General features: G+C 44.0%; 3 protein-coding genes across 4 annotated transcripts in view; 2 read left to right on the top strand and 1 right to left on the bottom strand.

Moving 5' to 3' along the window:
• Positions 1–6: 6 nt before the first annotated feature.
• On the top strand, positions 7–571 carry LOC118167461 (homeobox protein ARX-like). The gene is made up of 3 exons (XM_035326841.1): positions 7–211; positions 297–431; positions 509–571. The coding sequence occupies exons 1-2, from the start codon at positions 28–30 to the stop codon at positions 416–418; spliced, it is 306 nt and encodes a 101-aa protein (XP_035182732.1). The 5' UTR covers positions 7–27; the 3' UTR covers positions 419–431; positions 509–571.
• A 4,040-nt stretch (positions 572–4,611) lies between these two features.
• On the bottom strand, positions 4,612–8,449 carry TMEM251 (transmembrane protein 251). The gene is made up of 2 exons (XM_035326840.1): positions 8,244–8,449; positions 4,612–6,743 (listed from the first exon to the last, which is right to left on the bottom strand). The coding sequence occupies exon 2, from the start codon at positions 6,725–6,727 to the stop codon at positions 6,332–6,334; it is 396 nt and encodes a 131-aa protein (XP_035182731.1). The 5' UTR covers positions 6,728–6,743; positions 8,244–8,449; the 3' UTR covers positions 4,612–6,331.
• A 16,135-nt stretch (positions 8,450–24,584) lies between these two features.
• Positions 24,585–27,010, top strand: part of ITPK1 (inositol-tetrakisphosphate 1-kinase) — a 135,696-nt gene continuing 133,270 nt past the window's right edge. The window contains exons 1-2 of one of the 2 annotated variants that reach the window (XM_035326844.1): positions 24,585–24,737; positions 25,061–25,233. In XM_035326844.1, coding sequence (XP_035182735.1) covers positions 25,139–25,233 — 95 coding nt within the window. In that variant the 5' untranslated portion in view covers positions 24,585–24,737; positions 25,061–25,138. Of the gene's footprint in view, positions 24,753–25,060; positions 25,234–27,010 lie in introns of both variants that reach the window. The other variant, XM_035326845.1, reaches the window with a different exon arrangement.

Here is a 27,010-nt window from a genome sequence, read left to right as displayed (position 1 = left end):
GCCGCCCGTCAGCGCCTCGGCGGCGCGATGGAGCTGGTGGCCGAGCTGCGGAGCGGCGGCGGGGAGGCGCGCTCGGTGCGCGTGCGGTGCCCGGCGGCGGAGGAGGGGCCGGGCGGGCGGCTGCGCGCGCTGCGCCTGGGGCTGGGCGAGCTGCAGGAGCGCCTCGTGCAGCTGCTGGCGCCGCTCGAGCGGCCGGAGGCGGGAAGCGGCGGTGAGGCGCGGGGGGGCGGGAGGGGGAGCGGCGGGCACCGGCACCGGCAGGGGCCCTCACCCGGCCTGCGTGCGGCTCCCGGCAGGCGGCGCCGAGGAGGACGAGGAAGAGGAGGAGGAGGAGGACGAAGACGAGGAGAACAGCGTGGAGGGAAGCAGCGTGCCCGAGGACCCCCCGCCGAAGAGGACGAGGGTGCAGCGGCCCTGAGTGAGGCGGCCCGGTGCTGCCCTGCCCAGCTCCTCCCCGCCCCCGGGCGCCGAGCGGCCCGGCCCGCCACGTTACGGGCACACCGAGCAGCGGGGGCTGCCCCTGCGGAGCGCGGCGTCGCCTCCAAATGACAATAAAAGAAAAAAAAAAAAAGGCCTTGTGAGGTGCTTTATAAAAGCTAATCTCTGAGCAGAACGGGAACCAAGGGAAACATAGTGGGCTGTTACAGTGGCTGGCATGGCTTACTGTAGAGAGGAGAAATAGCAGAAACAGTCCAGTAACACAGGTACGTTATACATAAAGCTCTTGGCTGCGTAAATCAGCATAACTCGGCCCTGCTAAGGTAGGTTGTTCTTCTGACAGGACAGCGGTCTGCGGAACGTCAGCAAGGGCGCAGCAGCTTCCTGGTGGGGAGGCGTGCCGGGGCGTCCCTCAGGCAGCTCCCCATTTCTGTGTGATGCCTGCTGTGAGCAGCCGTAACGCTCGTGACGCCCAGCCCCAACACCCGGCTGGGGAGCCGGAGCCCTGGCACAAGCTCCCTGACTGAACAATAGCGTGAAAAGCATTTTTTCATTTTCAGCTGTTCTGCTGGCATAGTATCTCAGTGCTGCAGAACCTGAGCAGATTTTGCACTGCTGACTGATGCTCCCCTGAACATGAGCCAGCAGTGTGCCCCGGTGGCCAAGGCCAACAGCATCCTTTCTTAGAAAGAGCAGGCAGGCATTGGGATGGGTTGCTCAGGGAGGTGGTGACGCCGTCCCTGGGGGTGCTCAAGGAAAGGTTGGACATGGTGCTGAAGAACGTGGCTTATGGGGTGACACTGGTGGTTAGGGGACAGTTGGACCAAATGATCTTGGAGGTCTTTCCCAACCTTTGTGATTCCTTGAAATTAAGGATGAATTTTTACAAGCACAAACTTGCCTGCATTTATCTGAAACAGTGCAAGAAGTTGATAAAGAAGTCCAGTGAACATACTGGCATTGAAGGAAGTGCTTTATCAGAACGGCTAAGGCAACATTTTGTACAAAAAGCCTGACTGATAAACATATCAGAAGGGCTCCTTCATGTGATCAGTGCTCATGACATCTTGTATGTGCTCTAACTGCTGCAGCTTCAGAAGCCTGTTGCAGAACTGAGAGCAGTGTTTCACTTTATTCTTCCCCAGGCTGCAGTCCTAGCTGCTCCAGCAATGGTGAGAGCTGTGAATTACTGTAAAGCAACACAACGTCAGACTGAAATTTGTGCTCTATATGAATAGTCCATTGGCAAATCACAGGTTGAAAACCACTGGTGTAAAGCAACAAACCCTAACTCTCCTAGCATGGGAGCAAATGTAGCTGGTGCGCCAGTAACAAGATAACTGCTTTTCTCTGTCAGCATGGACACAGAATAAAATGCTGCACCTAAGCTCCAGGAAAGATTGGTAAGCACTGGGTCAAGCCTTTAAAAAAATCATTTGTAGTCCTTATTGTGGCCACAAAACTCTTGAAGAACAAAGACAGTACTGAAGCTTTGCTGGAACTTTGGTAATTCTAAGCTAGAGGCTTGCCTCTGGTAAGTGCCATAAAGCCGGAGCAGGGAACTTACTGTTCTGAAAGCTACTCCAAGGTGACTAGGTACAGAAAGCTTCAGTGTGGCTTTTTTTTACTTATCAAAAGCAAATCTACTTTACATAGACCAGGATTTCCATGTATGACAGTCTGTTACGGCTCTGGAAAACTGAATTTGCTGGTTCAAACAGATGAAGCTTGAATCTAGCCTCAGTTCAGCCTACAGAATAAGTACCGTGTGTTTAGAAACAAAAGGCTTAAAACCTTTAAGTGTGACACTTATTAGGCACCGACTGGGGTAGTGCCATCATGCCTGACAACCATGCCAGATGCAAGACCTTCCCCGATTCCTAGCAGACATTCCCTCCCATTACTTTCATTACAAGGACTTGCATGTTACTCCCCAGTGCATCCCCAGTGTAGCTCCCACTCCTTCTGCCTTAAAAGTTAGCTTACACACACGCTACTCCAGAAATCTGATTCTTTCTAAAATACACACAATGATCATGCATCTTCACGTGTGGTAACCGTGCTAGCAGCGTAAAGAGCCGAGCAATGGTTTTGGGCCTGTAGACTAGCCAAAATTTACCAGACTCCTTACAGAGTCAAGCAGAAGCGCCTTTTTGTGGCTGCAGCATGTTCTTTCTTCCCAGAGCAGGCGTCTACTGCAGGGCTAGCGCAAAGGAGAGCCGGAGATGAGTTGGCTCTTACAAATTAACTGATGGTTACTGGACTGCTTTCATTCATTAAGTCGTGTTGAAATGAGGTTATCCAGGACTGGTACATCAAATATATTTTTTAACTACTACAATAATAAACAAGTTGAACCACTAAACCACCAGAGAGCATCCTTTTAAGACAACAATGGACAAGGCAAGAGAAAATTAAAGGGTAGTTAATAGCAAGCATCCAGCAAGAGCTGGAGTTTTGTTCCAAGGGTAACTTAATCCTCGTATTTTTAGCTAAACCAAAAACCTTGCAGCTGTACATTGCTGCCAGAAGAAACATGCTTCATAAGTATCACATTCTGTTGCAGCTTACTTCTGGCCCAGACCGAAGGGCTGCAGCCTTCACTTCGACTCTTCATTGGACCTGCTCTCCCACAAGAAGCAAAGAACTGGCTCGGCAGTACTTACAAAATGTGGCAGAGATTCTCCTGAGATGGGAAGGTACCAGCAGGTGAAGGCAGAGCAGTTAATGAGACTGACACTCCAGGAGTTACTCTTGAGCAGTGTGACAAAGCCTGATCTTGTGACACAGACACAAAAAAAAAAAAAAAAAAAAAAAAAGAGCCACAGGGTGACACAGAGATAGATGTTAAACCTTGTTACAGCTACTCACTTTCTTGGCAGGGAAAAAAAAAAGCTCCAAATGACTGCTAAAGGTTAATTCTTTTTCTCAGAACTTCATCACTGCCTCTGTTTTCACAGCTTCTGCTTTAGAAAGCTGTTCGAGATCGAGTCTGAGCTAAATCATTTCAAGTTAAAAGAGTATGAGTAAAAATAGCTTTTCCACCTCTACGCGGCAGTTGTAGCAATTCATCTTCTCTGTCCACTTGGAGAAAATACTGGTATGAGCAAGTTCTGGTGTGAGCTAGTCTCACATCTTTCAGTAATTCTGTTGCTGCAGAAATTGATGTTATTGTTTGTCATTTGCAATCAAGAACTAATTGAGAAGTACTGCCGTCTTCTAAAAAGGTTGTAAAACCGAGCTCAATTAGCCCAAAAGCTTTTACATCACATCAATTTGTGTTGCAAGCAATGATCCACAACTGAGAATTAGTTTTGACACTATCTAAAAATCTTAATAGTAATCAACCTTAAAATAATTTCACTACCTGTTTTACAAGTAAAAAGTAATTTAATCGTCATTTTTTCTTTGTTTACTCTCTCGGTGATGCTTCACCTGTTTATTATGTTCCACTGGTACCAAAAATGCTGGCAAAAATGCTTTTCTCTTCTGGTCCCGTCATCCACTATTCCCACTCACTGCCTAGTTTGTTTCTTTCCATTGCCGCTTCCCACCTCAAGCTCAAATCCTTACACACATGGCATCGGTTTGAACTAGTTCATGCATCTTTCCACAGCTAAGTACAAGCTCATGCTTTTAGACAGCTGTAATCTAAAACCAGGCTTCTGATGGAAAATCTGCCAACATGAGCCACCGTTCCGTGAGCCACTGCTGCGCCCAGCACGTGCTCCACATCCCGCCTTGGCTCATCGCATCAGATGTGCTGATGAATTTGCTAAAGGCCATATGGTTGCACAACAATAGCTCAGACAGTTCTCCCTATCGTTTTCTATTTTCAATGCTTCCTCTTACGATGTTCTTCTTTTAATAGACATGCCATAGCAACTTCTCAGTTAAAAAGCTACAGTAAGTTAAAATAAAAAGTCCAGACAGATATCTCCCTGTCACATTGAGAAATGGTGAAGGGATTCAATTTTATCCATCTATCCCCCCAAATTCAGGCTACAGCCAAGTAATTGGGACACGGAGAATAAAAAGACAACAAAAGTGATCAAACACACACGGAGGGAAGGACAGAACAATAAGCTACAGCAGCTGACTGCCAGCACTGCTTTCGAACAGCAAACGTACGCAAGAAAATGCCATTCATTTATCTGCATTGACAGACTTCTGTTTATAAACATTGAAAAGTTTTTATTTTATAGATAAATAAGATGATGATTTTTAGAGTTAAGAAACAACACAACTTAAAAGCTCTGACTCCAAAAGATACCAGAAGTCAGAGTTTATATTCTTACTCCAGCATATTAGGATGGCAGCTTCCTCCTTTTCATATTGCACTTAGAACTTAAAACCTTCTCATAAAGGCTACATTGTGTTTTCGGGTCCTAGCACCAATGCTGGCATTTGAAACCACAGCCTGGAAACATCTCCAAATGCAAACAGGAAGTTTAAGGTGTTGTAACTACCATGACTGAACACAGCAACACTGAAAATAGTGTTCTTTCCAAAGCTGGAGAAAGCTGATAGGCTCCAGGATTCCCTTACAGTAGTCGGAAGTGGATCAGCATCTGTGATGATTAGGTACTGACAATCACGTACAATCAAAATGGTAACTGAGAAGTTTAGCTCGTAACATTTAGGGCCTGCTACTTTCCAAGTCCATATTTTGCACTGTTTTCACATTCAGGTTACTTCCACAATGGCTCAAAAACTTTGTTATACCATGAAATAAAAAAGGAGAAAAGAAAGAACAGATTTGACATTATTCAAAATACATGATCCAGTAGTTAAAATTAAATGAGATACCAAAATAGCACTGGAAAACAGGGGTTGAAACCAGGGGAAGAAATGTCAGTGGAAACTCAGCATGATTGAGGAAATTCATCGCAAGAAGAAGAATGTATCTTAGTCAAATTTCTGGAAGAAACATACTATCTGTCTTACAACAGGCTTATAGCATCCCCCTGACATAGTATCATTTAACTTTCACAAATTTGAAGTGTTCTTAATACATCAGCGCTCACAGAACGTTTTTACATGTCTGGAGTGGAAATTTGAACGGCAGTAAACTCCAATTGCTCTGAATTTTATCAAAGGAGATTCCTATGGGTAGGAGAAGGCAATGCTTAAAAACAACGTTTTGTGCATCCTGCAGCCCAATGCCAGCACAAGCCACTTTTGGCATTGTAAGGAAAAAGTGTAAAGCACCAGCCTGCAGGCCTGTGCCACTCCTCACTGCCTACCTGCTACAGCGTGGTATTCTGGTCACTGGGAAAAAAAAAGAAAAAAGTATACCACAGACAAAAAGTATCCTTTTCTCTTTAAGGATCTGCACATACTTTATTCTTTGCTTCCTGTATTTCCTAAATTTATTTTTTTTAAATTCCTTAAAAACCAGCACTGATGTAGATATGGATTACTTAAAAGAAAAAGCAAAGAATTGTGCTAAGTGCAACTTTTATAATCAAGTTTGATTTCTTGTCCTTTTACATTTATCACAAAAGAAGCATCTTTTCATTGATTTTACTCCAAGAGAAAACAAAAGAAGTCATTATTATTTTTTTGCACAGGAGTAAAGTTATGAACCAGAAACTTATTTCCCCACAGAACATTTCAGATGGAGTGTAGCAATTTTGCATCATTAAGGCAAAATGAGGAATATTTCCATCAAGTGTCACACAGGGCTCTCCCACTCAAGTCACTTGGATAGACCCATACTTTAAAAAACTTTTGTAATTTTTTTTTTCTTTTAAATAGAAAACAGTCACTGTTCATTGCTTAACAGTTTGAAAGAAAAGGCTCTTTCCAGCCTTCACTCAGAACTTCAGTCTCGTGATTAGATCAGGCATATGCAATTGCTTCAAAACAGCTACGGAAACTAGAAATTGAGTTAAGTGTCAATCAGCTGTAATCTACTGATCTGATTAGAGGCCTTCACAAATGTTTGATGACGATTGCAAATAACAGCCAAGCAGATAGGAATGATGCAATAGCCAACAGTTTTGGGGTCAGCTCTCGTACAGGAATAGAGGAACAAGAACATCTGTAAATATGGTATTAAAAAGATTATAGTCCACAGCCAAAAAGGCAAGGATAGCAGTCGTACTTTTAAGGAGTGCGTCCATGTGGTTCCTTCCTGTGGTTCCTTGGGATGTTGCTGAATGTGCTCCAGTGCTAGTTTGTTGTAAGTCTCATTGATTTCAAAGACATAATAAAAAGCTGCAGCACTTGCTAGCAGGTACAACCCCACACCAATCCATCCCATCCTCTGGCGGAAGTTCATCATTCTCCATGCTCTGCACCTGTAGCCAAACGAGAAATACACATTCAGTACTGTTTGGAGAAGGGGGACACAGGTGATGCTTAGTTTTCACAGGGTAACTTTTTTTATAACTTTCCCAACACACCAGTAAAAAAACAAACAGCACGCAGACATGTCTAAATACCGGAGTTTGCTCTACATCAGAGAAAAATCATGTAGTACTACATCAGTAACAGGCTCACAGTAGCTGTATACACTGCTCCGTCAATAGCTCTGGCTAGTTTAGGGCCTGCTAGCTATTAAGTTCTGCCAGGCTAAAGTCAAGTATTGAGTTCACAAAACAGAAGCTGTGAATTGGCTGTTATTCATCCAATCTGCTGCCAGTGATTCTAGCTGCAGAGTGAGACTATATGAGATCTTCTGTACAGCTCTTCCATGTCTAAAACAAACACACTGCTAGCCAGCTAGTAACATGAGCATCACTACTCGTTTGCAGTGCACCAAAATCCAGTTTAAGCTTTAGCTGAGTGCGCATCAAGGAACCCTAAAAAAAGATGTTTTAAGTTTTCATGAGAAGATACGTTCTAAAGCTGTGTACTTGAACCCATTTGTGCACGTGAGGATATGTGCTATGGGATGTTACCTGTAATTAACTCTATTTCTGCTCTACCTGTGTAAACAGTTGCACTATGCCTTGGAGGAAAGGAGGTGAATGTGGGTATTAGTAACAGGGGTATTCGTAACTGACTCATTGCAGAACAAACCAGACACCCATCAACTGTCTGCCCCCACCCCCCTCTCCCAAGTGAGAGTTTAACACCGCTGACACCAAAGCTATCGCATCTTTTTAGATCCCCCTTTCCAAAGCCAAATGAATCTTTCTGGGCACAAATCTCCAAAGACGTTCTGGTTTTCCACATCTGAAGGACATCCTCAGTCCCGACCTGGCAGGATCTGACCAGGGTGGCACTGGGGAAGTTGCGGCCCTCACGCTGCTATGGTTCAGGTGGCTGACACTGTCAGACGCGCAGTGAAACGCCACAGAAAGCCGTTAGTTTTGAGGCATATTTGTTTAGCTTATACTCCTATATAACTTAACAGTATGTTAGCTTTGTAATACACTGAGTTAATACTCTTAGTTAGACGACACAGAAACACCTAAGAAGCTGTTTGGGTAAGTTTTTCCCCAGTGGATTCTTAAGTTCCAGAGTCCACCTTTACCCCACGGCTAAGCTGTGGGCCGTTTCTTTCCCCACAAGTTAGACATTTCAGAGAAGGCTGGCAGCACTTAATGCTAAAAGAAAAGAAAACGAAATACATATATATATTCAATTGCAGTAAACTTAAGCAGCGAACCGTGAGGTGATTCCCTCCGTCCCGGTACCGGGAGAGCAGCGCTGGCCCCAGGTTACCCCGAGCCAGCCGAGCGGGCTCGGTTTGCCCGCTCATTTCCCTTTGGAGACGCTGCTTCTACCTGCAGCTCCCCGAGCCCCCCGCCCCGGGCTCCTCCCGTGCCCTCGCCCTCCCGGCCGCCTCTCACCTTCCTCCAGCGGAGAAGGAGGGAGCGGGAGGGCGGCGGCAGGCGGCCCGCTCCCCTCAGCCCGCGCCGCCGCACCGGGAGGCGGAGGCGCCTGCCGAGCCGCGCCGCCGCTGCCGGCCCGCTGCCATCGCCGCCCGGCCGGCCCGGAACCCCGCCGCTTCCGGCATGAGGAGAACCACTGCCGGGGCGCGCCCGGCCGCATCCGAGGCGGGGCGAGGCGGGACGAGGCGAGGCGAGGCGCGGCGCGGTGGGGCGCGGTGCAGCGGGGCGGGCGCTGGCCGGGCGGCGCGTTGGCCGGCGGCCATCTTGGCTCGGGCCCGCGCCCCTCTGTGGCGTTGGTGGCCTCGCCCAAAATGGCGGCCGCGGCGTTAGGGCTGCTCGGGTGGGAGCCCGGGTGTCCGCGGCGCGGCTGTTCTGACCGAGGGCCCGCTGGAGGAGCGGAGAGCCCCGGCGACAGAAAATACCAGAAAATGCTGGTGGGGGTGACTGTGCTGTGGAGCAGTCCTCCAGTGACAATGGAGTATGCAACAGCGTATGTTTATACATAAAGGCCTGCTGCTTGGATGTTGCTACTGAATTAAATCATTAGGAGAAAAATCCACAGGGAAAAAAATAATGAAGCCAGAACTCCTAAGTTGACCAAAAATGTGTTTTGTCATCTCCATGTGGTTCACCAATTTGCATCCCAGTCATGGTTGGAAAGTGCAGAATGTGTTTCAGTGCCTGTCAGGCTGCAGTAACTGGTTAACAGCTTTCCTGTGCTAGTTACAAGAATTCAGTAATCACATAGCATTACATGTAAAACGTAAACTCTTTGATAAATCGTTAACATACCAGAGTCATGAGCAAACTGCTCTTTCCTAATATTACTTATGCTCCTTTCTGAACACTTCTTAATACTACTTATGCTTATTTTATGCAACTTATGCTTCTTTCTGAACTGCTCCATGCAGTGAATTTACTGTGACTGAAATGGATTTCAAATCCTTCTGCTTTGTCAGCACCTTGACTTATGCTCGGTTTGTGTTGGAAATGTCTGACTCGTTGGCAGTCAGCATCACATTCTGCTCTCTAGTTGGTGATCCAAATCATTAAAAAGGAAATATGGAGAGATGAGAAGGTAAAAGGGATGTTATAGAGAAACAGTACGGCCACAGTTCATACACGTCCAGCTATAACTGAAAAGATGACTAACAGAAAATTGTAAAAGGGGCATTTAAGATATTAAATCAATGGGGGGGGGGGGGGGGGTATAAAAAATACCTAGTATTTTATGCCATTTTTCTTGGGGGACATAGTAGGTGCTTTTTGGTGTTTATTTTTTTTAAGACACTATATAGAGCTTCTGCAAAATCAGTTTTGGGATGGCATGTCCTGTTATGCTTGATGTTTCAATAAAATGTATGTCAGAAAGTAGTGTTTTGGATTATACCCAAAATAGCTGAGGACTAAGTTTATGGTGCTGCAGTTGTCACTGGGGAAAAAAGAAAAAAAAAAAAAAAAAAAAGAAAAAAAAGAGAGAGAGAGAGACATTGTTGAGAAGAACCCACAACTAAAGGCTCAGTCTGTCTCCTTGGCCACTTTGAGGACCACTAGATGGTGCTCCATACCAAAGACAAAGCCAACCTTTCACCGGCCAAGAGTCACCCAGCCCGACTCCGAATTCAGAAGAGATTTTGTACTTAACCTCAGTTGAATCATCTTTCATGAAGTTTAAATGAACTGTTAGCGTAGTTCTAACGAATGATGTTGTAGATACGAGCAACCACATAGAGTTGGGGTGTTGTTCAATATTAAATGCCATTCTTTCCCTTCTTACTTGTGTTCTTTCTTTCTTACCTACCTGCAGATACTAAAGTCCCAGGTGATCCAGAAGTAAATAGTTTTCCTGCTGGCTGCTTTATACCTGACTGACCTTCTAATCATGTATGGCTTTCTTGCATCATCTTATATTGGTGTTAGAGGTAGTGGTGGGAAATTGAATAGCTGCTGCATAAAGCCCATTTCCTTAAAAACGCTGACCTAGTTGTTAAGGAGGAAGGTTTCAGTGAGAACAAATATGTGACTGTGTGATTTGCTTGGCAATGCTGAGCATAAAGCCCACAGTTGCCCTTAAGATTCTGAAGAAAAAGGATTAAAAGCTATGGTTTATTCATACTTAACAAGCCTGTCTTCTGAATGGTTAGCATTGGAAAGAGAAGATGGCTTAGGATTTAATGTGCTTCATTTATTGGTCTTTTCTTCTGTATTAATCATAGGCCTGAAATCATGGTTATGAAGAGAAAGATTTAAAGAATTTGGGAATCTGCCATAGCAAAAGCAAGCTGCTTTTGAAAGTAGAGGTGTAGTATCAGAGCGAGTGACTTGTACTATCTTTGGGATAGACCTTAATTTGTGTAAACTCAGCATTATCCTTAACACTTAACACAATATGAGAAGGGACACAGCAAATAGCTGCTGATTTTTTGTTTGTTTTGTTTTTCCTGACTGCTGTTGAGAAAAAAAAAAAAAAAAAAAAAAAAAAAAGACTAATGGAACAAGTAGAGACCATTCTCCGCTTCAGAGAGGTTTAAAGTCACCAGGGCTAGTAATAATGAAGGGAGAACAACTCATCCTCTCCATTTTGAAATAGGGACATATATAAAGTGAAACTCAAATGATTAATATTCAGGCTGCAAACAGGAGGATAAAATAGAAACCTGTTGAATCAAGATAAATTAATATTTAATGTTCAGGCCTAGAATTAGAAAAGGTTAATTTTTTAAAGTGTTAAAAGGTGTATCTCAGTTTTGACACATGATGGGATTATAAAAGCAGGTATAGAAAGACTGGGTTTATTTTGAAGAGGAAAAAAAAGTATTAGGGAACAGTGAGGGCTGGCTGCTCTGTAAAGGGCAGGAGCCAAGCATAGTAGTACAGCTGATACAGCCGAGCCTCCCTGAGAGTACCTCAGCAAAGTGAGCTGGCTAAACCAGGTTCAGCCAAGGGTCAGGTCATCAGGCAAACGATGAGGTATGTCCCAAAGTCAAGGTGGGAAGGCAGCCCACAGATCCTAGCAACAGGCATAAACTAGCATAACTAGCAACAGGCATAAACTACTGACTACCAAGGTGGTCCATACTGATTTAAAAAAAAACAAAACAAAACAAAAAAAAAACACTGAGACCAAGCTAGGAAGTTAGTCTGAAGGCAAAGATCCAAATGAATATGGTCTAGTGCTAAGCTGGAGGCTCTTATAGCCCTGGTACAGGCTGAAGGCCCAGGGCTCAGCTTAAATGGGGCTCCTCAGCCCACAGGCAGGGGGCAGGTGAGGCTTGTTGGGCTTCCTAAAGCCTCTTAGTGCACTTGGAACCCTGATAAGTACTTAGGACAAGTGAGGGCTGACGGAGGTAAAACAAAAGAGTTGGTTGTAATCTTTACATCAAAACAAGGTTTCCATGCTTAGTGTTAAATTAAGGTCTTAACCAGGCTTAGATTTGGGCCAAAGTAGAAGAGCAAATGTAGAAGAGCTGAGATCATTCCCAAACCAAAAGCAGTTAGGCTTCCAAATGGAAGGTAGAAACTGAAAGGAAAAATGCACCCTGCATAATTTGTGTGGATAAAGATTTGACATAGTTGTAGGTAGGGTTCACATTCTTAACAGGTAACTAAGAAGTGAGAAACTAATTACAGAAACATTTTTCTCAAGAAGGCATTTTTCCCAAGAACACATTAGTACTGTGTTCATAAAGAAATACAGAACAGAAAGGTTTTTCAGTGAACCTCGTGTAACACACACACACACACAAAAAGCTAAGGGTGCATGTTTATAGAAGGAGAATGGTTTAATTTTTTCCTCAGAACAATATTTATACTGGTCATGTGAATTTTTATCAGCAAGTGAATGAAAGCCCAGTGTTTTTGCAGCTTGTGGAGTTGTTGTCTATTACATGTAGTTGTATTGAATTTCAGAGTATCCTGTTGTGGTACAGTAACTTGTTTTGATTGGCTACTTATACTATCATCTGTTGGGAGACAGAAACATTGGTTTCTCTCAGTTTCATATGCTTTATTTCATGTTTTATGAACCCTTATCTTGTATTTTATATCTTTTGTTTCTTCTGAAAGTAAGACTCTTCTGATTCCTTTTTTTTTCTTCAGTGGTTGTTTTGTCTCTACTGTTAACTTTCTTTGAATTTCTCTGTTGGAAACATCTATCTTATGGGGGTAGTACATCAGTATTTTGGAAGCAAGTAAGGGCCTTTTAAATAAACTGGCATTTTTATATTTTCTTCTCATTTTGAATTCAAATATTATATTTGCTTGTTTTGGCTGTGTTGTACACACGAAGCAGAGATCTTCAGTGAACTGTATATAATCCATGGCGCTCCTTTCCTGCTTTGACTTGCTTTTTATGCATTGAAATGCAGGGACCTTCAATTACCTTGATTGTCTCATCCTGAAATTCTGCTCTAGCATTTGTTTCTTTACAGCAGACACATCTAAGTAAAGCTTCAGGCAATCCTATTATCCAGGGTCTCTGGAATACCAGACATACTTTGTTCTTGGTTTGTCTAAAATTATTCCAGAAATATTTACCATCTTCCCAACAAACTCTGCATTTTTGATACTTACAAGTAAAATACCTGTATCATTCTCCCAGACATCCACAACAAACATCAGCCAAAGGTAGAATTACAGAATGTTACTCTTTGTCAGAGTGTCTTTAAAGAACTGAGTCTTTTATGAAGATGGGCCTTGGCCTTTTGGCCTTTGCCTTTTAGATTGAACTCTTAGGTTTCATTACAGTGATACTCCTTGCTCGTTAGTTACCACTGAATATAACCTTCAGATTTCCATCTTCTGTGGTAAAAATAATTGTAGCAGGAAAGAGATTAAATTTTGCTTTTACCTTATGTTTTCAGCCAATTTCAAAGTGTCTCAAACATTTAACAAGAACCAACAAGACATACCTAAAGAATACCATCAGAGATAGGTGGTGACTGTGTAGTTAAGCAGAGGACAAATATAATTTATGCAGAAGCAATGCAGGTATTGGTTTCACAACTCCATCAGTATGACCCAACCTTGTACCGATCTAGAAGAAAAGAGAGCAAGCCTGCAGAATTTCTGCCAGAACAGTTTTCAGCTAGAAACTGCATTTCAGCAAAACCATTATTCATTACAGTTTATTGATGTTAATTAAATCTACACAAATAATTTTCAACAAAAAAATTACTTCCAAGACTGCCATTAAACTGCTGAGAAATCAGAATCTACTCTTCTGGGATTTCAGCTAAGGTCTACTCATGCTGCCAGAAAAGAACAGTTATTGAATTTCCATGCTGAGTTTGCTGCTGCCAACAGGTTTGTTCATATAAACAAGTTAACTGAAAAGTCACCCATGTTAGGAAGAAAAACAGATTTGAAACCAGGAGTCTGGCAGACCTAAATGCTGGCCTCTGCCATTTGGCCTAAAAGAGTTACTTTTCAACTATCAGCAAGGGAAAAAAAATGTAAAAAACAAAAATCTTTTTCTGTGAAGGTCACTCATTAAAGTGCATGCACCGTCCTTCTTTCTTCCTTCCATATACACATTCCAAGAGAAACATCTGACCACCTGACAGGGTGACAACTCTGTCCTCATTTAGAAGAGGTTGGGATGATACCCTTAGTGTTTTTTTTTTTTTTTTTTTTTTTTTTTTTTTTTTTTTCCCCCTCCAAATTTCAAGAATTTTCTTTTCTTCTGTGGTGCTTTTGTGCAGGATGTCAATAATACCATAGAATGAGTTTGAAGAGATTTCGTTATTGTCTCTTCCAAGCTGCCCTGTTCCCAGGCTGTGCCTATCTTTCTTAGACTGTGAACTATGTGCAGCAGGGAGTATCTATATTTAGATTCTCCTGAAGCCTAACTTTCTGTTACTAAACAAACAGTGAAAGAGCACAGTTCAGATCAGTCCTTTTCCCACATTCAAATTTTGTTCACAAGAATCCCAGCTATTTTGCGTAGATCAGGATAGAAGTTTGGGGGGTGATAGATAGGATATTCTTTGAGAGTCGGTGAATCTAAGCTTTCATTTAAGAAAAAAGCTGTGTGTTTGTGTACGTGTGTGTCTGTCTTCTCTTAGGAACCTCTTCCCTGTGTCCTCTTAGAGCTTAGGAATTAGCACATAGTCATCAACTCCTAAAATGCACTGCAAGAGACATACGTATAAGACATTCATCCACATGATGTGAGGGTTGATACCTTCTTAGTCACAGAAACGTTTGCATACAATATAAAAAAAAAAAAAAAAAAAACAAACAGAACTCCCACTTCCCTGAAGAAGTATCAATATCTTCCTTTTTTCCAACCTCATTTTATTTGGTTCTTAAAAGCTTTATTATTTCTCATTTTCTAGGATAATCAGATCACCTAGTATTTAACCACTTCATAATGTTTTATTAACAGCAGATTCCGCACACTGTTTTGTCTCTCAACAGTACTTTTTGTGGTTTATTTTCAAAACTGTTCTACATATATTCTTTGTGTATACTTTATACTTTAAACCTGTAATTTAGTTTTTTTGGGGGGGGTATAAATAATGGAAAGGATTGTGTTGGGCACTTGAGGGTAGCTGGTGCCTCAAAAAGTCACAGTCCTGTTTATTAATTCTCTCTATTTCATCTAACCGAAACCGACAGCTTTTACTCTTCTGGTAATATGTTCTGTGTTCCAGTTGCCGATACAGTAGGTCACTCTTCCAGATCCCTGGGGACTCGGTCTCTTCAGTATTCCTTCATGGTCCTTACAGAAAGAAAATCTAAACCTGGATGAGTAACAGACTTGTCCAAGGCAACAGAAAGCCTCGGTGTGGAGGCAGGCTGAATGACAAAAGTACCCGATGGCTGTTCCTAGCGTTAGACCGGGAGAGCATCTTGTTGTGCTTTCAAGGGCACTCAGAGCTGTCAGCTCAAGTGAAAGGCCAGGCCAACTGCCACATCTGGAAGGGTTTCATATAAATTTAATCGGCTGGGAGTAAGTGGAGGGCTCCTGTTGTTACGGACTTTACTGGAAGATAAAAGTTCAGTTCCCTGTAGCTGAGAAGTGGTTCGTTATGTAAGACACCTTCACCTAGTTGTTTAGCTGAATTTGTCTTTTTCTGAAGCGCGTGCTAGAGGCCTGTACCAGAAATTGTCACAGGGTCAGACCCAGAATGGAGCCATTTGAATGAAGATGTTAGCAACAGCTGGTGTTACTCTCAAAGGGAGAATTTTGTTAATTTATTAGTGAATATTTGCATTTCATTTAACAAAAACACATTAAGCGCTGTCAGCAAATTTTTAAAACAAAGGGTATTATGGTTGGTTTTGTTGTTGTTGTTTTGTTTGTTTTCCTTACTGTGCAGAGTTTGTAAGCTGCTACTCTTATACGAAATGAAATTTCAGGCTGTGATGTCTACATCAGCTCTATTGTTATCATAAAGCTCCAGGTGAATATTTAAATGTCTCCATCTTAGCACACATACTGCTGCATTTATCGGCACGGAGGTGATGTGCCTGCTTTTCCAGACAATAAGTGTTCTGTTTGCCTTATACCGACAGAATGTAAGCAGAATCATGACAATGTGGAGGTATTTACAAGGTAAAGAAATATGCTTGTAGGAGATGATAACAAGTACAAATGCATTCAAAGCAACGCTTTCTCCCCATGAAAAGGTGTTTAGCCTCAATGTCTTGCTGAGTGTGTGTTTCTGCACTGCTTTGTGTAAGAGGATGTACAGTACCTTCCTTGCAAATGGTGCCTCAACATAGTGCAGAGCTGGTTTGCATTATGCTCACAGTGTGCTGGGTAACTGCCACCAGCCCATTGCAGTAATGCAAGCAGTGCAGCACTGATACTGTTTCAGTGGATTGTGATACAACCTAATACCTACCCTAATGTGGGTGTTAAAACAGGGAGGTTACAATCTGGAGTTTTTTCACTTTCTCTTCTTTCACTTGTCTCTTTTGCACTGGCCAGTCAGTATTATTTTCAGGCTGATTTGCTTTCATACACATTTTCAGAGTGCTCCTGATAACAGCTCTGGCAAAACAGTCTCACAAACAGCAGCAAGTCTTTAGCCTGATAACCACCACGAAGCCACGCAGAGGGGGAGGATGAGAGTAAAATCAAGCAGACTGATATTTGGGTGGCTTTACACAGCAAAAATGTTTAGAAACTTAGTCAGCAAGCACTGGGCTAGTGGGTGAGAATAACCATGCTAACCTGGAAGGACCAGAAAGGACAGCAGAATGTAAGGTGTAGCTGCCACTTCTCTGGAAATCTGCACAAATGTGACCTCAAAGCACCAACATTAGCCAAAAGTATAAAAGCTTTATCACTGTAGAAAAGTCTGATACTTGGAAGCTCTCCATTCTCCAGCTGTGTGGAGTGATCATAAGCAAATCCTTTGAGACTATTGTCATTGAAGTAGAGATTATTAAAAGAGTCCAGCTTTGAATTGTAAAATTGAGCATGTGGGATCCTTTGACAGGATCCACATGCCTGTTACATTTCATTCTCCCCCTACTCCACCCTAAGGCAGGTGTCATCGTTACAGAACATGTCATGGTTATACAAATCGTGATCAATTTCCCTGGCAGCTTCACAAATTGTATTGCAGAGTAGCCAAATTTTCACCCAAAACCACTATCAATTTTACCTTGAAGCGATCTAGTCTAACTTCTGTTTCTCTGGCTTATGAAACCACTTTCTAGAGAGAACGCTTCAGTTCAAATCACTATAGAATAACTCCAGCATATGTGTTTGTGAGACTAAAAAATGGGGAAAGTACCAGAAAAAGGATGGAGGTTTATGAGGAAGATATACTGTGCATTAGAAATGTTGCTGTACTTTGGACTATGTAGTGAAAATATGGGAAAGCATTTTAGTGAAGGCTGAGGAACAGAGACAGGAAAGACTTTCAAGTTATTAGGACTTTTTTGACAGGACAAGATGCCTGCCTCTTCTAAAATTTCTTGTTCAGGGATCCAGGGTTGCAGAGCAGGTTTGTGGTGCAGGAAGCTATGTTACTCAGTGAATAATGGTAATCTAAATAAGCCCCATGACATAACAGACATATGCATTTATGAATATTATGCAGTTGGGGAGAATTGTGCCCAACTGAATTTCTCTTCAAAAGTACATCTGTCAAGGAATACAAAACCATTATTGATATGACAATGCTGAAAGACGGTACAAGGCAGGCTTTAGCTGGAGCATTGCATGTGAGCACAAAGCAGCTGTGTTCTTTAGAGAATTTGTCTGCCTCGGCACCATGTCTGGTGCCTTTTGCCAAAAGGCCTTTTAGCCTAGTGGTTGAAACAATTTATGACAGCTCCTTGACATGTCCTGAGTCCTCCTCTCTCTAAATGGTGGCATGACTTATTTCCACTGCTTTAGCGTGTTTTTCTCCCTCTCTGTTTTCTCCCGTCAGGTTGCCACTTTGAGTACGTATCCCACTTCACAGGCTCTGTGCGGAAAGAACCCTTACACAGAGTGCTTAGGGTTAGGAAGGGACATTCTTCTAACCCCCTCATCTGATTTCTTCAGTTTTTCCAAATAAATTAAGGAAAACATAAATAAATAAGTAATGTGTGTTATTTATCCAGGTACACCTGGATTTCTTGCACAATTTCAAAAACAAATAAATAAATTACAAAGGATAGACCTCTAAGACATTGAACTCCTATATATGTTGGGGAGATTGCATCCCCATAGAGAGGAGAGGTGCAACATGAGCTCACCCCTTATTAAACACTGGGAATCCTTATAGGCATGGGTTATTGCAAACTTTGCATCCGTGTGAAAAGCTTTCTTCAAGAGTCACACCAGAAAACTGCAAGAAAAAGGCAAGCAAGCTCTGAGGGAAGGGAAGATACCAAAGGGAGGCTTTGTAATTCAAGGCTGTTCAAGGCTGCTCTTGTATGAGGTACAGAGAGGCACAGAAACACAGCGTTTGCTGTGACCCTAGCTAGGGAAGTGTCCCTTGCCCCGTCAGAGGAGCTGGGAAGCTCTGCCTGTCCAGGCAGTCCCCTAATGACAGTATGGGGTTAGAACATGTCCCACGTTCTGATGCTCCCTTTGCCTATGTTTTGTTTACAGGCTGATCAGCACTGAGTATGTGATATAAGTTTAACAGCATGGTGTTGCAGCAAGTAAATACCAACAGAATTGATCATCCATGCAACCATGTCTTACAGGGTCTAGGCAATTTAAAATATCTGGAAGTTTGTTATCTGAAATAAGCTGTGTATCTCGGTTAACAAGCCTGAATATCTAGTAGAAGCTCAGGGCTATAACCAAATTGTGGTCTCAGTTGACTATTCCCGCATTTTGTTTTGGTTTTGTTTGATTGTTTTATTTTTATGCTACAGCTGCTCATCTCCTGCTTCCTGTAACTTGATTGTCTCCTGAATTTCCACGTCTTCTCTATATGACCTTCCTCTTCCTCCAGAAGGGCTGCATGTAGGGGGAGTTTGAAACAACATGGTACAGGACAGAGAATGTTGATAATGTAGAGAATAGATGTACATGCATAGTTTAATCTTGGGATATGAGATTGGTAATTTAGTGAGAAGGAAAAAAAACCTTCTTATGGTCATTGAGTACTGACATTGAAGAACATTTCAGGATACAGTCCTTGTGGAGGAAAAAACAACAACAAAGAAGGGGATGACTGGCAGAACAAGACAGGCATTAAGCTCCTGGCTCCAGTGCAGGAGTAAGTAGAAAGTGAGTCTGTGCACTGCTGATTCCTAAGGATGAGATGCTTCTAAGTGCAAAAATGAATAGCACCTAACTCACAGAAGGGCTTCCCCAGCTGAGTCTGCAAATTATCTGCTCGTAGCATCTTTAGTTAACTGCGGGATAGCTGTGGTATGACCTAAAGAACTCGTGAGTGTCTAGAGGAAGCCACTTTTGGTTAAGAATGGGGTTGTTTCCAAAAGCATTTTTCTATCTTGCTGACAAAGGCTGAGTTTGCTCTGTGAGGGCTTTGCAGAGAAAAATGAGGTCTGTCCCTCCGCAACATGTTTGTATGCTGGAGATACTATCAAATGGATTTATTTATTTATTTATTTATGTATTTCAGATAATTGACTTTGGAATGACATTGGCATGAGCTTTGGAACTGTTTTTCTGTATCTCTTCTTTTTGCATTTGTAAGCCTACACATTCTGGTAGCTTCTGAAAATATGAAAATTGCCACTTCCCAGACAGCTAAAAAGCCCACATCTCCTAATGTGAGCATGCAGAATCAGAAAACACAATGGTTTTGTGAGACCTGTGGCCTGTGAACTTTTAGTGAACTGCAAGGAAGCATTTAAAAAAAAAAAAAAAAGTGCAAGTGGTGGTGTGGCAGTGCAGGCCACATCAGGCTTTATCTTTCCTGTTTTCTCCATTTTAGCAGTTTGGAATATTCAGCTGTAGCCACAAACAACTTGTGGAAGTGGAGGACCACTGGAGTAAGGATATGTGCTTTAGATCCTCTGGAACAATGTGCACTTAACCCAAGAGACAAATTCATATGGTATAATAATGGAAGGATACACGTATGTGCAGGTCCCTTTACACATATGAGTTCTGTATCCGTGCCAATCTTACTTGGAGGTGTCATTTTAAAACTGGTTGTATTGTTTTAAAAAGTAAAACATTCTAGCAACACACAATTTGATTTTTTTGTTGTTGTTGTGGATGGAAAGATGGCTCATTTTGCTAGAAGCATGCTCCCTGGAATGGTCATATGGACTTAAAGCTACCTGATTAAAAATATAAGACCTATAACCCAAGTAGCTCTCTTAAAATGAAGACTGTAGGTAGAGAAAGCTTCAGTCCAGCCTGCCTAATCCTTATCGAAGCCTCAATCTGAATCTGATGCACTGTCAGGTTACCCAGATTCTTCAGAGAACAGTCTTCAGAGAACAGTCTCCGGACTCACTCACACATGTGGTTTGAATGATTTTAATGATTCGATCAGTTGAGTAAACACCTCCATGTATCTCTAATTGTACCAGCATGGAAGAGTTTGCATAAACATCATTTCTGTGTAACTTACTTCCCTATCAGAAGGCAAAAGAGCTACAGTGACGTATGTCAGTGCAGTTTGGAGCCACACTTGAGATTTGACTAACAAACGTAATTCAGTTCAAAAAATCGACTCCAACTGGCCTAATTATACTGTTACAGGATTTCGTCATCTTTTGCATCTTGTCTGCATGGTTTTTTTTTGTTTGTTTGTATTTTTGTGGTTTTCAGTTCTTTGTTTACTGATGATGTGCTTTCCTTAGCTTGTGAGGTCAAAACGAAGCCTGCACACAAAGCCAGACTTGGCAGCCGGACCCTTTCTTAGTTTCCCACAGCTTGTACATTCACCAGAGCCCAACATAGCCAAACTCCTGAGATGCACATACAGTAAGAGATACTGCTTATCATGGTGGTTTCATTGCAGTTTCAGAAAACAAAAACAAACAACAAAAAAAACACCATATTTACTCTGTTTTCAGCACTGGAACATACGAGCTTCCTGGTGTAACCCAGCAATCCAAGTAAGCAGCACTCTGCTGGGGCTGGTGAGAGTTAGCTCAGGAATCCCTGAACGACATTGCATTGGCCCACACAGATGTTGTCACCTTCCAGGCTTTATTAGTGCCCTCTTTTGAATGCTTTTGAGCCTTTAGAGCTGAATTCCCTCTTCTGCTCTTTCTACAAGATCCCAGAAATACTGCTGGGTCTCAACCGATGCTCACCAATCCTTCTTTGCTTTATGAAATCAAAAATCAGTTTTTGCAACATAGGTTGTAGTTGTATAGAACTGCATAGGTTGTTTGGGCAGTAAGGGAGTAGCTGTATGGGTGAGCACCATGCTTTCACCATCCTCTGCTGCTGCTGTGAAAATGGGATTGCCACCAAGCAAGGCAGCTCTGTGCTTTCTCTTCCCAGCCTCCTTCTTCCTGCCCCTTCACTGCCTTCTGCCACTATAACTATGCTTGTGCCACTACAATCAGGTATGGTGATGCAGATGGGGAAATTATTTGGTTTTGATTAGGACTAAAATATTTTTGTCTACTTTTTTGTTTTGTCTACTTTAGTTTGTTTTAGGCTAAACAGTTCCCAGCTCCCTGCTCCTGTTTCCCGTGACGGGGGCATGCAGGGAGCGAGAAGTGGCTGTTTCTGGAGGGACTGCTGCTCTCAACAGCAACGCCTGGCTTAGTTGGCTGTAAAGTGACAGTTTGGTTTCCAGCTAGCCAGGCTAATCCCCCTGTGCTGTCTGCACGGACAATAGGCCATTCAGAGAGATGGAGCTGCTCAGTCAGCCACTAGAGGGGCCTCCCTCCCGCGGCCAGCTGTACAGGAGCGCTACAGGGGCTGCCTGAAGTTTGTGTCGCTGCTAGAGTTAGGCACTGTGGTTTTGAACACAAAAATCAGAAATGAGCTTTCATCCCTGAGCACTGACTTTCACTGGCTTGTCATTTAAAAGCTGCTGGTCCAGAGTACATTTGGACATTTTCAGACAACAGCAGAGTTTTGCCAGAATTTAGGCAAAAGCCAACCATAAACTGGAAAAGCTCTGCTTCCCTCACAGGTGTCCTCTACTAACTGCTGTAAAATAGGTCACATCTGGCCTTTTCACCAATCTTGCAGCAACGAATCTGTTGTGGATGTGGCAGAGAGCTGAGCAAATGGTAGCCCACCATGCTTCTCGTTCCCATCTCTCCAGCTGCCTCACTGCTGAGGACCAGCCCCAGTGCTGTGCAACACCAGGGCTCTCCTTTACATCCCTCAAAGCCAGGGAGAAGCTGCAGTGCGGTGTGTGCAGGGTTTTGTCACACTCCCTCCTGCCTAGAGACACGTTCCAGCAGTGCCGTGTCAGTATGTGACCCGACCTGGTGGTAGGACAGGCTGGAGAAAGCAAGGCCCTCTCCTGGCACCGAAGGCTCAGCCCTTCCTCTTTGACTATCTGCAGCGGAGTAACATCTGCCCTGCAAACAGAAAATGTGTTAAAATAAAATAGAAAAAGCTAAACTGCAGGCAGTGAAAATAGCATCACCTTGTTTTTTTCCACTCACTGCGAAATACCCAGTCGTGACTTCTGCCAGGTGATGAGACAATTGTTCTTAATCATTCATTGAGAAAATATACTTCAATAACTAACGAAGTGAATGGAGATGCCTCCTCTTATTCCAAAGTGAACTCCCGTGGAATTTCACTGACTTGTACCACGTGGCAAGTGTCCAACCTCATCTGAGCCCCTGCATGTGTTGAAAGGGACAGAAGATAAGGTGTGAGAGGTTCCACCTAAAACAAGGCAACCTGCTTTGACCTGCAGCTGAAGCTAAGATGAAAAGGAAGATAGTTCTGACTGCTGCAGGGCTCGAGATCTTAATCAGCCCTCACCCCTTTAATTAGCATGAAGCAGCTCATGAGTTGCAGCTTACAGCATCAGGCCGTAGAAAATCGCGGGAATAATCAGCCCGCTCCTGATCAGGAATTGGGTAAACATTACCCTGGGGCTTCGTGTGGTCACAGGTTTGGCATTGCCTGAACTGGCTCTGCAATGTAAACAGAGGATTGTAATGCATTTAGCAACATTGTGCAGCAAAGCACAGTGCAGTGGCTCACCTTTTGAAATATATTTCTCGCATCTGAAATTGTTCAAGGGTTAAGTTTTTTTTTTTTTTTTTTTTAAAAAAAAAAGCAGTTTGAAAGGGATTTACAGCTCTCTTTCCTAGGATTGAATCTCATCTCTGATATATGTCATTCAATTTTGCCTGAACTGGAGCAGAATAAATTCCTACTTTGTAGCTCCTGTTTCATTTCTGTAAGAGCCAGGAATGCTTAACACCTCTGAAAACCTGCTCTCCTGTATCTGGAAAGAAGTTCATAAATCTTTCTGTCTCTGCACACTGTGCTTTAAATTGGTCTGAAACTGACATATCTTAAAGAAAAAAAAACATTCAGAAAGAAATCATTTAGGAAGATGGCTTCAATTATTTCATGTTTCAATGCATCCCTATTCCATTATGATATAAATATGAATCTTGAGCTTAATATGCTAGCACAAATCATAATAAAGTCTAAAAATAAAGCCAGTGAAGTGATAGCTGAAATAAAGCATTGATTTGAAAAGAGAAAAGAAGCTGTTTCAGGATTCTTACTTTATTTTGATGAGGTCTGATTAAGCCTTGTATCGAGTTACACGTTTTCCTGAAGTTACCATGCTTTCTTGAAATGTATAAACATCAGTGAAACATTTTGCAGCAGAAACCGTGCTACCAACATCCATCTACTGGTTCCAATTATATTTATGAACTGTGCAAAAATATGTGAATATGATTCAGATCGTGTGCTCCAAAAAAATAAAGGTTATGCTGTATTAGCGGCAAATCATTTGATTAGCTGAAGTAGAAAAAATATATTATTCAAAGCCCCTGCAAATGGACAAGGAGTACTACTGTATAGGTTTTCCAACAGCTTCAGTGTGAGCTGTTTGTAGGCGACTCCACTCCCCGCATACTTTCAAATATACCCTTGGCAGATGCTGACTTCGCTGTTAATGTAAATACGAAAGGAATGTAAAACGGTCTCTACCTACTCCCTAGGTCAATGACCCCTTTCGTATTTCTTAAGGCTTCCCGGCTTTGCCCCTTCCCTTCCCTGGAAGGGACGCTCCCACCAGGTTCCTGCCGAAGCTGAGGCCGCAGGGGCCGTGGCGCTGTGAGTCAGCACCGCCAGCGGCCGCAGCTGCACAGGGCTCGCAGCACGGCCCGGGAGCATCATCCCCGCCTCAGGTACTGCCGGACCCCTGCGAAGGAATCCTTCTTCCACCCCCGAAAAGGGAACACCCAGAGCAAAACACAAGTTAACCCACAAGCATTCGGGCTGGGTGATATTCGTTTCAGATTGAGGGGAGAAAGAAGGGTGGGAAAATAATGCTCGGGCTGTGAGGTACCACAGTAATTCAGACTGAGATATTCTTCATCTGGAATCAAAGGAGAGCAGCTGCCAAGGCATTTAGGAATGCGCCCCTCAAGGGGGGGGGTGGGGTGGAAGGATGCCAGCACATGCTGGCGCTCGACCTCCTGAAGAAAAGACGTTAAAGAAGAAATTGCTATTGAAAGTTCTGCGTAAACCCTTCCAGACGCTTGCCAAGTGCTGGCAGAAGGCAAGACGCTCGGCTGCGTGGCGACAGCTCAGGTCTTTACTTATTTTAGTTATTTTCCCCGTGAAGGCCGCCGCGCCGCCGTCACGCCGCCCCTCGCAGCCCTGCGGGCACCTCGGCCCCGGCACCCAGAGCGGGGGCTGCGGGGCGGGCCCGGCCGGGCCGCCCGGGGCGGGGACGGGGACGGGGCGGAGGGAGGGACGAGGAGGAGGAGGAGGAAGTGGAGGCGGCTGCGAATAGCGGGCAAATGGGGAGCTGAGCGGCTGCAGCAGCACCGCGCAGCAGCAGCACCACCAGCAGCAGCGGAGCTGAGCCGAGCCGAGCCGGCAGCGGGGTCCGTGCAGGCGGGGTCCGTGCAGGGGGGCGGCTCGGGCTCGCACGGCTCGGCTCGGCTCGGCTCGGCTCGGCTTGCGGGCAGCGGCTTCGTGCTGGCTAGGCTCGGCTCGGCTGAGCTGGGCTGGGCAGGGGCTGGCGGCAGGGGCTGGCGGCAGGGGCACGCCGTGGCCCGGCCGGGCTCGCTGCCCGCCGTGCGGGGCAGGGCCTGCCGCGGCCGGCTCGCTGCGGCGGCGCGGCGCCGGGTCCTCCCTCGGCAGAGCGGTCTGATTGCTCTCCCTTTCTCTCTCTCTCCCTCTTTTATTTTTTATTTTAAATTTAAAGCCGTCGCTCCGCGGACGCCGAGTGCGAGCAGCAGCAGCAGCAGCAGCCGGGGCGCCCGGGAGAAACGCGCCCGGCACCATGCAGACCTTCCTCAAGGGGAAGCGGGTGGGCTACTGGCTGAGCGAGAAGAAGATCAGGAAGCTCAATTTCCAGGCCTTCGCCGAGCTGTGCCGGTAAGCGGGCGGCACGGCGCCGGGGCCGGGGCCTGCGACCTCCCGGGCGGCTGCGGGGCGCTTTGGGGCCGCCCCAGAGCCCTGCCCGGCCCTCGGTCGGGGCTCGGCGGCTCCCGCAGCCCGGCCGGCCCTGGGACGAGCCCGGGGAGCGGGGGTAACTTTCCGCCGTGTGTGTCCCGGCCCCTCGGGAGCCCGGGTTGAGCTGGGACGTGGAGGAGGCGGCTGGAGCGGGGTGACCGTGGCTGGTGTGCTCCCCGAGGTGCACGGGGGTTTGAGAAGCTGCAGTTGGGCTTTATCGGGGGAGCCGAGAGGATCACACGCGGTGCGTTGCACAATCAATTTTATTATTGAAGTGTAAGCGTAAACTTCGTATGGGTCCAAGGTCTCGTGACATATGCATTATAGCCTCTGAAGAACAGTTTTGTCTTATTTCACTCCGTTACATTCCATTACTACATTTATATCAAGGATACAAAATAAACTTTGATAATTGAAAATATCCTAAGTCACCATTTTTATAATTCCTGCGAAGTCTGCCTAGGCTTTGCAGAATACATTTTCTAAGACTTCAGGTACGCTTTATTAAAGCATGTCATGGTAAAACCAGCAGTGCCCACGTTCTGAATTCCTGTTGGCAGCACTGGCTCTTCTCTGTGAAGACGAAGGAGGCACAAGAAGCAGAAAACTATTTTGAGAAAGTAGCAGAAGCTTTTGCATCAGCCTGTGTTCTTGGCATTCATAATCTGCTCTGTCAAACCTCAGCAAAATTTACCAGATTTTCTTAAAATATAGAAAGGACCACAAGTTCTGGTTTAATGTCTCTTTAAGTTTCATGTGGTTCTCCAAACAAAATACTTCCGAAAGAGCGATGCCAAGTTTTGAGCCTGCCTAAGAGAGTTTTTTTTGTGATGCTCGAAAATACGCTTTAGCCTCTAATAAGTGTTAGAGAAATGTTGTTAGGGCCTTGATGTTTATTATAGGTTGGATTTCATAAGCTGAAACTAAGAGGAATCTTAGAAAGTACGTAGCTGGTTTATCATAGTTATTTGCTTTTCATTCCTGGTATCATATGCTGTACTTTATGCTTAGGAATCTCCGAAGGTGACTTTCTGCCCTCCGCTGTTCTTATTTCTCTTTTTGACAATGTGCTTTGCTTTACTTTCTCTACTTCAGAAATTCCTTATGCTTATGTTTCATAACGTAGATACACAGTTTCTTTGTGTATTGTACAAATTTATTAATAGTTTTAAGTCCTGACAATGCTGTGAAAATTGACCCCAAAGTGTCTCTCTTGCTACACTTTCCCAATTTTGCGATGCAAATTAGGCTACCTTACTCTGTACAAGCTAAGCTTGCTTTGAATACCTTTTGCGGATGTTGGACAGATATGTCCATCTGATCATGCTTCAATTATTTTCTTTTAAAAGGCATTTAGTATTAGTCTGTTTGTAGAAGCAGAGTTAAGTGTTGGGTTTAAAGATCAGTGCAGTTGCTGGAGCAAGTTGCTCTGTCGTCTGTCCTGGTACCTTCTGTTGATACCAGTGGGAGGCCACATTTAATTCAGGCAAAGATTTTGGGTATTTTATGCATAATATCTACTTGATTACTTGTGTATTTACATGCCTTTATTGCGGCAGAAAAAGTAGTGCCAAGCTCAACATACATCCTACCAGAAATACTGTACGTAGTCGGAAATAAGGCAAGTGTACTCATTCCTGTACAGTGATTCATGCGTTAGAGTGGACTATGTGTCTGTCTGTCTACTCTATGTATTTTA

This window comes from Oxyura jamaicensis, chromosome 5, assembly GCF_011077185.1.
Source record: "Oxyura jamaicensis isolate SHBP4307 breed ruddy duck chromosome 5, BPBGC_Ojam_1.0, whole genome shotgun sequence".
Classification (NCBI taxonomy): Eukaryota; Metazoa; Chordata; class Aves; order Anseriformes; family Anatidae; genus Oxyura; species Oxyura jamaicensis.
This window is presented reverse-complemented; position numbering and strand designations above follow the sequence as displayed.